Source organism: Gymnogyps californianus, chromosome 2 (assembly GCF_018139145.2).
Source record: "Gymnogyps californianus isolate 813 chromosome 2, ASM1813914v2, whole genome shotgun sequence".
In the NCBI taxonomy this organism is placed as follows: domain Eukaryota; kingdom Metazoa; phylum Chordata; class Aves; order Accipitriformes; family Cathartidae; genus Gymnogyps; species Gymnogyps californianus.
The window spans coordinates 144,064,233-144,077,986 of record NC_059472.1 but is presented as its reverse complement, the minus strand read 5'-3'; the positions used below and the strand labels follow the sequence as shown (position 1 = coordinate 144,077,986).

General features: G+C 36.0%; 1 protein-coding gene across 4 annotated transcripts in view; it reads left to right on the top strand.

The window, feature by feature from the left end:
* RUNDC3B (RUN domain containing 3B) overlaps nt 1-13,754 on the top strand; it is a 56,688-nt gene that overhangs the window by 30,820 nt on the left and 12,114 nt on the right. For all 4 annotated transcript variants that reach the window (XM_050892391.1, XM_050892394.1, XM_050892392.1 and 1 more), the window contains exon 8: nt 3,914-4,071. In XM_050892391.1, coding sequence (XP_050748348.1) covers nt 3,914-4,071 — 158 coding nt within the window. The remainder of the gene's footprint in view (nt 1-3,913; nt 4,072-13,754) is intronic.

Genomic DNA, 13,754 nt, shown 5'->3' with positions numbered 1-13,754 from the left:
AATCTCTTCAAATACATAAACAAAATGAAAACCTTTCCCTCCCCACCCCAACAGTCCTTGAAGCAGAGGAACGTATTCAAGACAACATTTCATCCTTGTGTCCAGACAAAAACATAGGATCGGTTTGAACTCCTCTCTTCCCCACCCCCTCACCCTCCCTGAAGATTGTAAAATATTTTGGGGTTTAATGAGGAAAGTGTCATCAGCTCTGGAGAAGCATTGAAGAGAACAAAATAGGTGGACGTTCATTTTTCTTGGTACATCCAGGTGGTTCATTTCCAAGGATACCCCATGAAGGATACCCCATCAGAGTTGTGACAGACATCTATAAAAACAATATTGAAACATGGTGTCCAAATCCACTGGCCACAATCACTAGGAAGCTTTACATCTGCAGAAGCACAAAGATCTTCAGTGGCTGTAACAGCAAATGGAGGTTTCGGTTTATTCACAAGTCTAAGATCCAGAAACATTTCTATTCCATGGGAAGTTATTTGCTGGTCTGATACCCAGTATTTGAAATTTTTGAGCATTACTATTTTAGTGAGTGACATTATTCCTTGTAGCATTCTCTTAAAGAACTGCCAGTTTCTATAGTCAACTAATGTAGGGGTGAATTCAAGTCAGTTTTATAACTCTTTGAAAACTTTGGTGCATTTAATACAATTTTCAAAATGATAGCTGTTCTGACAGCCATTGACACTTGCCTAATTGTCCTCCTTTAGAATGCCTACTTGACAATTGCAGCAGCAAAATAACTTTTTTATTCCCACAGAAAATTTTCCATTGTCTAATTTTCATTTGGGATGTGTCTGCCAATTTTTATATAATTCACTTCAACTATACTACATCTGTTCTATTGTAACTTGAACAAATGACCATTAAGAGGTTAGATGGACTATGGAATAGAGCTCCTTTCCTGAGTGTTTCTCTCCTTCCCTTCTCGAGGCCTTTTTCATGGCAATGAGTTGCAGCAACAATCAAGTTGCACACAGTGCAGCAGGTATCAGTTAATCAGAGACAGAGTGTTTTCTTTCAAACAAAGGGGCTTTCTGACATTCTGTGTGTTGGAAAACTGGATGTTTGTGACAAGAAGACCAAGTTGAAAATAATGTATTTTTAGTAACTGATATAGTGAGTCTGATAGATCCTTCTTTTGCTCTGTTGTTATTCACTTTGTGCAAACAATGATAAATTCCTTTTGTGCCTCCTAAGTAAGTATGTGTACTGCAGTCATTAATAGCGCAGGTGAATGATGTTTACCAGGGTCACAATATGACAAGCGATTGGATTGCAGCTAAGATAAAGGTATCTGTATCTTCTGAGTTGTTTGGATGGTAGGATAGGGTTGGGTATTATTTTAGCAAGGTAAATCCTAGCATTGCTGTATTGGATCAGTAATGCTATGCTGGTTTAGACCAAGAATCCTTGGTTATCCTACTATCCTATCTTGGATACTTGCCCAACGTAGATGTGGAGGGAAGAATAAAAACAAAGCAAATGTATATGCACTGTTTTTCCTCTAATACTTTCTTGGCCAATGCATATCAGCTGAAGGACTTCCTGAAGCTGATAAGGTTTGTCTGTTTAATAACCTGTGATGGATCTCTCTTCCAAATACTTGTCAAATATCCCCTTGACCCCATGTAAATTTTTAGCATCCAAACCATTTTTTTGGCAAAGCATTCTGCGTATCTACCATCTGTTGTGTGAAAAGCCACCTCCTTTTCTGTCTTTTGAATCTGGCTCCTACTAGCTTGATTTCATGGTGCCTAGCTCTTGTATTTTAAAAAATGATGAACAGTCACTTCCTTCCTGCCCTTTCCAGGCCACTCTGGAAATATGATGAGTTTGTCTTTTCCAAGTTGTCTCTTGTCCAGATTAATGAGTCATAGTTACATTTGTTACTTATGTGGAAGTTGTCCCTTCCCTATTTTGGAATGGTGTAAACTGTTCACTTTCGCATAGTAAACGCCTAAATGCTTTGTGTACTGTTTATACTGGAGTTTTACATGCTTTCACTGGTGGGATGATGCATCTCTGTGTCATTATAGATAGAGGTATTCACTGTTCATAGCATTCTGTTTCTAATACTGATGCTTTGTATCTGAAATCTTTTTCTAAAATGTTTGTTTGATGTTTCTGGGAGGCAGGAAATTTGTGTATGTCCTAATGCATTGTTTAGTACTTTCAAAGTGCTGCTTAGAGCTCCAAGGAGTACCTTAACAGTCAAGATAACAGTAACATTTGATGGGGCAGAACTAGGCATACTGAAAAGCTCTCGAGATTCCTTGGAACTTGTACTGAGAGTGAAATAAGTTCCTATCAAATATAAATATATTCAGGGGATAGAACTGCATGTAATCATAGAATCGCAGAATAGTTGTGGTTGGATGGCACCTCTGGAGATTGTCTAGCCCAACTACCCTGTTCAAAAAAAGGTAGACTAGAGCAGGTTGCTCAGGGCCTTACTCAGTCGGGCTGTGAATATCTCAAGGATGCAGACTCCCCAGCCTGTCTGGACAACCCGTTCCAATGTTCATTTAAAAATAAAAAAAAAAAAATTGAAAAGAAAAAAAAATTTCCTACATTTAAATAGTTTCCTGTATTTCAATTTGTGCCCGTTACCTCTTTTCACTGGATACCACTGGGAAGAGTCTGGCTTCATCCTCTTTACACCCTCCCATTAAATATTCATACACATTGATATGATTCTCTTCCTCCCCCTCTTCCCTCCTCCCCAACCCTGGACTGAGCAACCCCAGCTCTTTCTGCCTCCTCTTATATGAGAGACGCTCCAAACCCTTAACAGTCTTTGTGGTGATTAATTATAGTAGTAGCATTTTACTACCAGCTAACGGGAAACCTGTTTTCTTACTCAACAGGACTACACCTGTTCTGTGTCTATGAAAACTACCTTTTTAAATTTTTTTTTAATGTGGGCACCTGTGAGAGAGTTACACATTTTTCCACAGGCTTCAAGGAATGTGCAAAATTTTATGCAATATGGATGACTTATATCCAGCTTTAACTAAGAATTGATAAGAAATTACTAGCATCTGACATGCTGGGACTCTGCTTGAAGAAGAAAAAGAAATAGCTGCTTAGTATTGTAACCAGATGTGCAATTTGTGAACATACTTTGTGACCAGTGTGCCATCACAGCTGCTGTTAAATACTCACATTGTGGATTTTTGTAAATGACTAAGTAGCTGGGAGTGTGATTAGGACTGCCCCATATCTTTTACAGTATCGGCTGGGAAAACGATGACATAAATGCACATGTACATTCCAGCTGTACATGTCCAATGTTACTAAAAGAAGTGACCTTCACCAGTTGACCTACCTTACACTTTACTGTAGATGAACATTTATTTCAATAACTTTCTTCTTTGTCATTTTAATGTGTGATGTGGTATGGCAGTTTTCAAAGAAACTTTAAAATAATGTTGGATACTTTTTTAATGATAATTCTGGATCCCTTTCATTAACTATACAGATCCATATAGATAAATTCTACTCTTGTCCTTCTTACGCAATATCTAACATCCTGCATCTCTTAAGTTGTAGAGTTCTGATCTTTTTCTTGTGGTAGTGACTGTTCTATGTTGTTTTCAAAAAATGAATTAGTGTTTCATGCTGGTGGCATTCCTGTCTCATTGTTTCACCCATTATTCTATTCCTTTGCAGGAATATAAATAAGTACGTGATTTTCTTGGTATCTATTAGGAAACGTCATACTAATCTTAAGTCAATTTACCAGTCTGTTTAAAAATTAAAAAAAAAACCAGCCCAACCTACAACAAAACCGAAGTAGAACTGTATACATCTTAAACCAGAAAAATGTGAACGTACATAATGAAAAGTTTTTTTGATAGTGTGTTCTTTAAAGCTTTCTAACTTATATTTCCAGGGTTACCTTGAAGAATTGGTACGACTCAGAGAAAACCAGCTATCTGAATCTGTCTCACAGAATAAACTGCTGTTACAAAGAATTGAAGATATGGATCTAGCCCATAAAATGGAGAAGGAACAGCTGGAATATATAATTGTGGAACTGCAAGACCAGTTGTAAGTTAGTATAATGGACAAACGTTGTTAGCAGAGTATTACTTAAATTATTTAACTATACAATACGAAGAACTTCTGGTCCTGTGGAAATGAGTCAAACTTCTTAAAGAAATTGATGTATGTTAGCTTTTTTTTTTTCCTGACAAGTCTTATATTCAGAAATGGCTCCCCGGAAAACTGCAGTAGTGTAAGACAGAATAATTCTGAGATTAATTTTTTTTTTTTAGATCTGAAATAGCTTACAGTAAACTTGCTTAAATTTTTAACACATTTTTATAAAATGTTCTTTAGATTTTATTACTTCCAGCTTTAAGGCTACCCTTAAAAAAAAAAAATATTGGAAGCAGCTTACTTTTGAATACTATTTTTAAAATGTTAGGCAGGAGAGGATAAAGAAATACTTATTTTCTTTGTATAGATTCTATTTTATTTGCGTGTGGCTCAGACACAGCAGAAGTTCATCTGATAGTCCTAAAAATATTCCAACTGATGAAACAGTTTGCTACTCACCCTTTCTTCAATGCAAGGCAAAATGCTAAAACAACAGGAGAAGGCTTAATTTTTTAATAGCATATGTGACTCCTAATATGATAAATATTCGAGTATCTTATGATCCTTACATAGTTTATCCTCCCAGCCCTGTCTTTTGGGTAGGGAGCTACTGTCCTTTTGCAAAGACACTCCCTAGTAATGTTTAAAGACCCAGATAGATGGAAGACTCGCTGCATGGTGATAAATTGCCATGAGACTGCTATAGTATGCATCTGCGGTAATTATATGTTCCGTTCTGTTCATAACAAATACAAGATAAATTATTTTACCTTATATCTGGAGTAATTGGTACGTGTCTGAGCCCTGAAGTAAAATGGAAGTAATCTGTGGCCTTTGAAACAATCCAGGATGAAGAGAATATTAAGATGGCTTTGGGGTGCTTTGGTTCCCTCTGCCTAATGTCTCACAGAGACACCACCCGGAAGGGTCTTTTGTATGCAGTAAAAAGTACTTCTAGCTTGTAAACAAAGCTCCACCCCTCCCCAGCCTTGTGGTAGATTGCCAGTGCTTGAAATGGATTTTATGAAAATCCTCAGGAATACAGCATTTGCATTTTATTTATGCCAATTTCAGAGTTGAGGAAGAAAAAAAAAATGTTTTTCTGAGTCTTTTTTGTTTTTTTTTCTTTTTCTGATTGCCTGTAAGCTTTTGAGAGATACCTGTTCTTGAGTTCTTTTCTGAACTTACTGATATAGCTAATGATTCATGTTATACTTCTTTGGCCTCCCTGATTGTTTGGAGGAGGTGGGGGGAAGGTGTGAGCTCATTTAAACCCACTCTGATAATTGGAACTTTTGAATGTTCAGACCTGCTGTTAATTTTTAGCTGAGCTATATGCAATCAGACTGTTCTAAAGATCTCAGTCTTTAGGGTTTGATTTTGTTTGCTGGCTTTCTTATGTAAAGGCTCAAATTGTGGAGCAGTTTCTGTTATATCTTGACAATGTGTTCTTGTATAGCTGTTTGTGAGACACTGCAGTCAGGAGCCTGGACTACACTAGGTATTTGAAGAGAGAGGTATAATTTTGCATTGTTATTGCTGTGAGTGTAGCATGCCTGTCAGATGAACTCTTCTTAAAGTGTGTTAGGAACTTATAGTTCCTTATTGGGGAGAGGGAAGGGAAGAAATATTCCTAGCAGGTTTCTGATGGTCAACACCGGTCATAATTAACATCTATGTAACATCATACTTGGTTTTTTTCTTCTTTTTTTTTCTTTTTTTTTTCTTTTTTTTTTTTTTCTGACCAAGGGTGACCTGGCAGCAGAATATGTTGTATCACTAATGTGTCTGTAAAGAGGCATGAGTTTTGGCCAATTCCTTTTTATGGTCCAGCCATTTTAGAATGGTGTTCATGTAATTCCAAATCTTAGTGTTTTGGTCCCCTACCATTAGTAGCATTTTGAAGTAGTGAATGTATGCCGTAATTTTTTTTAATTCTTTATCAGCAGGTAAGAGCAAGTTTGGGATTGTAATTCTGCCTGAGGCATACTACATTACTGTTTGTAAAACACTTTGAGATCTGATTTAGGATCATTTGCTGTGTAATGGAAACTATTATAAATAAACATTCTATATTTTCTTTTTAATGATGCTTTTCTATTCCACTGGCTGTTGTTGTTAAGGTAGCAAGTTCTACTGCTTCAAACTTCTGTTGAGTATTTGTTGATGTTTCCAAAATGGTATTTCACAGGTATGCAAGTCAAAGTGTTTTACGTATATTCTCAATGGATCTGGGCAGAATCTGAGTCTAAGTCTAGGTCTGCCTCCTCCTCCCCCCCCCCCCCCCCCCCCCAAAAAGTGGGTGGGGAATAGAGATCTGACTTTCTTGGCAGTATAGGTTGTTATTGTTGCTGACTTGGAAACCAGATAACACTTGGGATCAACAAGGCCTTCAGGTTGTAAATTAGATTACCTACAGAGAAACTTTTCTATATTCAAATTTAATAAGGCAGTTTGTTGTAAAGCATGAAATAAATATGGAGATAGGAGATTGGAGAAACTTGGAAGTAATTTTTGTTTTACAGCTGCTATGCAAAACTTAGTGTTCTAAAATTTTCAGTATTCTTAACTTTGTCTCACATGCTTGAGTATCCAAACTACAAGGAACAACACAATCTTCAATTTAGTTAAAAGCTATTTCATGGATCTCATGAATACCAGTATCTGGAAAATAGTGAAGCTGAAAATTTATCAAATTAGTTATTCACAAAAGAGTAACATTTTTTTGTGTCTCTCAACTTAATTTGATTTCTTAGTAATATGCCCACCCATCTAGGGATTGGACGTCTCACTTTGCTGGCAGGTGTCTGATAGCAAATCAAGTTAGAAAAGTGAAACTGCAATAGACTACCTGATCATCAGTTGGACACGTTTAAACTAATGCACAGCTGATCAAGAAGAAGGTTCAGACTAGATATTAGGAAACATTTCTGTACTGAGAGGTTGGTCAAACACTGGGAGAGGCTTTCTAGAGAGGTGATTGATGCCCCATACCTGTAAGTGTTTAAGAGGCATTTGGACAATGCCCTTAATAATACACTTGATCAGCCCTGAAGTGATCAGGCAGTTGGACTAGATCATTGTTTTAGTCTCTTCCAACTGGAACTATTCTGTTCTATTCTAAGAACAGCTTGCTCTTTTACCACACTTTCAGCATCTCCAGATGAAGTGATTGCCTAGTGATATGTGTCAATTGTAATAATGATGAGGCATATTCTGGCTTTCATTTGCTTTCTTCAGAAATGTTTGCCGTCACTGGGACATGTTTTTGCCTGGGACTTGTAATTGAACATTAGAGAACAGTGCTTTTGGCTCCACTCTTCTATAGAAATAGTGTATTTTTACAGTGAGGGTGGGGCAGTTCTTAAGGCCTTAAAGTGCTTAAAAATAACAGCTCACAGGAGGACAGCCAAGAGAAGTCTGTGATCCATGGCGTGTCTAACTGAAGAAAACAGTTTGAATTCCGTAACATTCAAAATGTGATGGGAGAGGGATCCCAAATCATCAAGGAACTGTATCCTGGAGTATTCAGAACTCATGGAGGCAGCCAATTCTTCCTCCTCTAAGATCCTGCAAAGAAGTGTTGAATATCTCTTGGAGCAGAGAGACACTTGATTGTGCACCCCAGCAGTAGAAAAAATTCTGAGCACACACCCCTAATATAGATATATTTATTTATTTATAAATTATATACATGTTATATTATATACATATATATACATATTAATATAAATTACATACATGTACTACTGTACTATATTATGTACATTATAAAACGTACACAAAAATAGAAATGAAAAAGGATGAGATAAAGATGAAATAAACACTATTTTAAAAATTTTTTTTCATTTATTAACAGTACAAAAAGTATTTTCTTCCCATACCCCAAAGGATTGTCTTACGCACCTCATTTTGGAGACCGCTGCCTTGAAGGACTAGTTAACTGAGTCAAAGAAGTGACTGGGCAAAATCTGGAACTGTTTGCCCACAACATCCTTGCATTAAAACTCTTTATCTCAGTTTAAACAGGCTTTTTCCCCCTCAGGGTGATTCTTAGTCTTTCTTTTGGCTTACACGCTACCTGTGTCTAAGGCAAACTTTGCTGATCTGTGTTACTTTAAAGTTCAGATTCTGCAGCTGAAATTGATATTTATATATGTTAAATATTGATGTATGATTACAAGAGAGATTCCATCAATTTCCTGAATAGTGACTCATCTCCTGCATAGTGACTCACTGATGTTATAAATGCTAATCACTTTAACAAAAAAAAAATCTTTTTAAATAAAGTGATAAGGAAAAAGGAAATCATTGTATACAAAGGTAAAAACACCTCAACTTAAAATGCTTTAAATTTTTTTTTCTTCTGCTGTGATTTTTGTTGAAATGACAATAGTGATTTGCATAATGTTTACCAACATGGGTTTCCTCCTAAGGTATTTTTCAGGTTTTCAGGCTGGTGTGCCTGGTGTAATATGGTACAGCCCCTTTGTCCCAACTGGTGCAATATTTTAATTTTTTTTTTTTTTTTAATTTATCACATGTACTGAAAATGTATTTCCTAGATTCAGTGGCTATGCTATATTTTATACCGCTCTGTTTTTTTATCTCCCTCTGCTGTTTCTTCCTATATCCCTGTCTTGTTCTGGTGTTTTGTGGAGGGGCATGTGGAGGGAAGGAAAGTCAAGAAAACTCTTCTGTGTTTGGAATTCTGTCCTTGGTTATGGCACAAATAAGACTCAAATTGAATTGTAGAGACATGTCTTACATTGTATTAAGCTTGTCTGTATAATTAAGAAATTTTTTTTATGTTTTAGCAAATTTTAAAGCTAGATTTATTTAATTTGCTGGCTGGTACTTCAGAATTGGTCAGTCTTTTCAAGGCCCAAACAATGCTTGTACTCCATTCTTAATATTTTAATATAGCTGTCCGATAGATCCAGCAATACTGCGGTTCCTACCTGGATAATACAAATGTCTTTGTAAAGACAGGAAATGACAGTTTAGTTGCAACCCCGAGAGACTGTTTGTTTCAGTGACACTCTTTAATTACAGTAAATGTTCTGAGTCTGTTTCCACTCCTGAGTTGTACACAGCCTGTCACTTAACGCTTCACTCTTTTCCAGGCATTGACTGTTGGAGTACTCTGTCCACATGCCTATTTTTCCCTATGTTAGCACTGCACTGAGCTCAGGCTAATGCATCCTGCCTTTCAGAGAAGTTCATCAGTTCATTCTCAGCAGCACCTGAACATAGCCACAATATTTCTATGAGAGCAGCATGCCAGAGTAAATTCATACATGTTTAAGTCCAGGCAAAATGAGCTTCTCTGTTTCAAATACACCATGTCCTATCAGATCTGTTATGGAGTACTTACAGGAAGATTTACTATATTCTTTGTAGCAAACATAATTCCTTTCCAAAGTTTGATCATGCCCCATTTGGTTAAAAAACTTGCTTATGAAAATAGTATCTGTGCTTTTCCTTGCTTTGTCAAAATTCTGTTTGTAAACGCTCTAGAGCCTTCAGAGTGCTGCCACAAATACTCTGCCTGAGAGCAGGCAGGGAAGGGTCACAGGTGAAGGCACAAAGCTGTAGAGCATATAGGCTATAATTGTGCTGTCAGAGACAAAGCAGAGAAAAGCTTGTCCAAGGAAATAGAAGCAGAAGGGTCTGAGCAAAGGCTTTGAAATTTAGCCTGTGTTTTGTGTCTCCTTGTGAGTAAAACTTTAAATGTGGGTTGCCTGGCTTTGTAAACCTCGCTCAAAAACTAAATCATCTGGAGAAATAGGAAAGCTGGATCGCTTTTTTAGCACTCTTACCTTCATTTTCAGATAGTCCTCTTGTAAGACTTTTTTTTTTTTAAGAAACTGAATTCCTCAACTGTATAAGTACAGTAAATACAATTTGTTGTAGCTGCTTTATTTTCTCACTGAAAGGAAATGGGAGATTAAATTTTAATCTTTGATCTTGGCAAATTTCTTTCCTAGAATGTCAAAACTGAGAATGCTAATCCTTCTTTCCTTTTAAAGCTTTCATGGATCCTTGCTATCAAAGCATAATTCACATTAGCCATGCTTTTATTTGTAATGCTTCCTGTATGTCCTCTGTCTCCCTCAAGTTTGCAGAAGCAGTTTTAAATCCTTAGTATTGCAGTCTGGTCTGTTTTCAGCACCTTCTTTTCTCAACTTGTCTGTACCTTTTTTTTTTTTTTTTTTTTTTTTTTTTTTTTAAAAACAGTGTAGAAAAAATATTGCAAATTTTGACAGATGTTAAAACTATATTGTTTAGGCAGTGTTTTGGATTTTGGTTTTGTGGAATTCTTTCTTTTGAAGGTTGCTGCAATATTGTACTCCTGTTCTGTTTTACAAAGGTGGGGATAGACGGCAAGAAGGGAAGCTCTGTTCTCAGTGAGGTGAAAGCCTGTGAAGACATGGGAGTTTCCTTTTTGCTTAAAAGTATAACTAGGAAGAGTTCAGCTGGGCGTAGTATATGGACAGACAGACTCCTGCAAGTCAGAGTGGAACATACGGAGTGAGGCACAACAGAGAAATATGCAGAATTAAACAAAATTGCAACCAAGCCTCCAACAGGACTGAGGACATGCTATTCTTAGAATCCAGAGGAATTGCATGGGTTTATTGCGCAGCAGGAAGCCAAAAGTTTCTGGATTGATAGCAGCCTGAAGAAAAGGACTTCCTCTGCAAGATGCAGTAGATAGGGAGGGATTTATTTTTGAACCCTCATATTTTAATATCTCATTCTGAACTTTTAAAAAGGGGGTTTAAAAGGTTCATATTAAAATAAACCTTAAATTTTAGAAAAGTTAAAAGCTTTTGAAGTTATTGGTGTCTTCAAGGACAAGATGTGTTGGTATATTTACAGCAAAATGCTGACTCACTCCAAAGTGAAAAATACTCGTTTTTGTAAGGAGTCTCTCCTCTCTGCTCTCTCTTTTCTTTTCTTTTTTTTTTTTTCCCTTGATGGGTTAGAGAATCATAGGGACTTTCCTTTGACCATTTTGCATACTTAATGGCATTAGCATGGCAATGTGTCCCCTTCTCTGAGTCTCTAATGTGTAATACTAAAATCTGCTTTTATAGTGGCATCCTTTCTCTTTTCTCCCATAGCTACACTTCTATGGATAAAGGCATTGCGAAAGTAGCAAGCAAGAAAGCTTTAAGTTTCTTGGACATTAGCACTTTATGCATTCCAAATTCCAGAATTTTTATCCAATGTAGAATTATAAGGTTGGGAGCAGGGGGAAGTAAGGCCTTTCAAAATAACAATGAGAAGTATTGAACTTTTGAGGGCCTCAGTGCAATGCAGTTGCAAATGATGCGCGTTCCCAGTAGGAAAACATATTGTATGGATCATGGAGTTTCTTTTCTCATTCTGTTAATATTACCTGAACTTACCTGAACTGTGGCAGAAAAAGAATACTTGCTTTGGCATAGTAATGCTAAAGGACCTATATAACAAACATCGATGTTTTCCTCTCTTAATTCCACAAAGACAATTATCTCATGTCTAGAACAGGTGAACCTGAGGCTTTGATTTCATAAAAGGCTTTGAATAGTTTGATACCCACTGTGAATGAAGGGGGATAGAGAACATCAGCTAAAAAATAGGGTAAGTCAATCATGGTGCATAATCATTAACTCCTGCAGTACAATCATAGAGACTGCATTTGATCTCTTTGTGCTTTACCCATTTAGATAAATAAACTTGCATTACCATTTGCTTCTGAGAGTCCCAATTTTTCTTGCTTCATTTCTTAACCCTCATATTCATTTACTGTAGATTTGCTTCTATATTCTGGAAGATACTGATGGGAAAAGCTAGTATTTGATAGTGCTTATACATATATGAGAAGAGTTGAACAAAAGTTATTTTTATATTCTTCTAATGTATTTAATGCAAGTTGCATGAAGTTCAATATCAAACTAAATGGACTTTAAATGACAAATAGTAAAAATATAACCAATTTTTGTAAGGGTGGAAGAATAGTGCCAGGTTAGAATGGTGAGGAGAGGCTAGTTCTGTATTTGCAGAGATATTACGTTATCATTGATATACTGAAGCAATCTCTCTGAGATTCTTTAGACAAAAGAAATTGATATTTAAATTATCCTAAATTTCAGTTTTATTTGGTTGTATTTATTGGTTTAAATAAATCAGATTGAGAATTAAGTTTCATCCAGTAAAAAGGAATAGAAAAATCCATTTTATACTTTCAAAACAAAAGTTTTGCTAAAATACAAATAGTTTGACTAAAAGAAAGGTAAGTTACAGGTCAGTGTGCGTACACATACAGTCACAGAAATATTTGGGTTTTTTTTAAAGTAGGGATGATATTTGTAAATTTAGGATACACCTTGTTTTTCTTTGAAATCCAGTTTTAAGGCTACAACTTTGTGTCTTAGTGTTTTTCAATGTTTTGTTAAAATATAACACAGTTTAAATGATTTCTGGAAAGGCTTAAAATAGAAAAAGTAAAATGTCTGAAGTTATACCCAGGAAAATACAGTGTAGTGTGTTACCTGATTTCTTGAGCAAGAAGCTTTTATTAGCTGCCTTTCTGTTTGGATAGCAAGTGGTTGAGATTTAGATTGGTGACTTTTCTGTTTGTCATTGAGATATTCTTATGCAACCACTTAACATAATAAAATTTTCAGTATTTTGTTATCCAAATTATAACTCAAATTACACTTGGCAAAGATTTTTATTTGCCATCTGTTTTCCCTTCCTATTTCTCTATTTCTACTGTTATTTTCTCTGTGTGTGTGGTTTTTTGTTTGGGTTTTTTCCCTCCTTTCCCCTTGGATTAGATTTTCGTCCTGCATTTTTTGCATTCTGCAATTGCCTTAGACTTTGAAGCTCTGTCTTTACTGTTTGCATAGTTTGGTAGTCGTATTAATTCCCATACAGCTACCAGGAAGAACTTATATTACTCATGGCTTGCTGCCTTTTTTTTTTTTCCTTTTGCCCTTTTTTTTTTTTTTCCTTTTTAAACTAACATGGTCTTCTATCCATCAAATTAAGTCAACATTCCCATATTCACTTTTTTGTAATTAGAAACATGGCATTCTGAAGGAGCTTATATGCTGGTTTTGGCAAATACTTGTCTATGTAGAAGATCCATCTTACAGATAGAATGTTGGATATCTCTGCTGAAACTCTTGCTGGCTTAATATGTGAGTGGAAGTTTAAAAAAGTGGTTGTTCTGTCAACCCAAAGTTTAGCCAACCATTTTGTGGTTGATACTGCTGTTTTTACTGAATCCAAGGGAAGCATGTTAAAATGGCAAAAAGTTATTAAAACCACTGCTTTTGGTGAAGTTTTCCTGATCCGTTCTGAAGGAAGACCTTGATTTCCCCCACCCTCATGAAATATTCTTTTAAAAGGAGTTCAGCTATAGACAGATAATTAGTATTTACATGGCTGACATGGAAAAAAAAATCCTTGAATGACAAGCTCAGTTTGAGAGGATATTTACTAAAGGCAAATTTGATAATCTGTCAAAAAAAGCTGTTTGCTAGGAGTCCTCCATTTTCCAGCAGAAAGGATCTGATAGTTGAAGAACTGAATTAAAAGCTGCTCTTTACTTTTTTAATAGTTTCGTTGCTAGT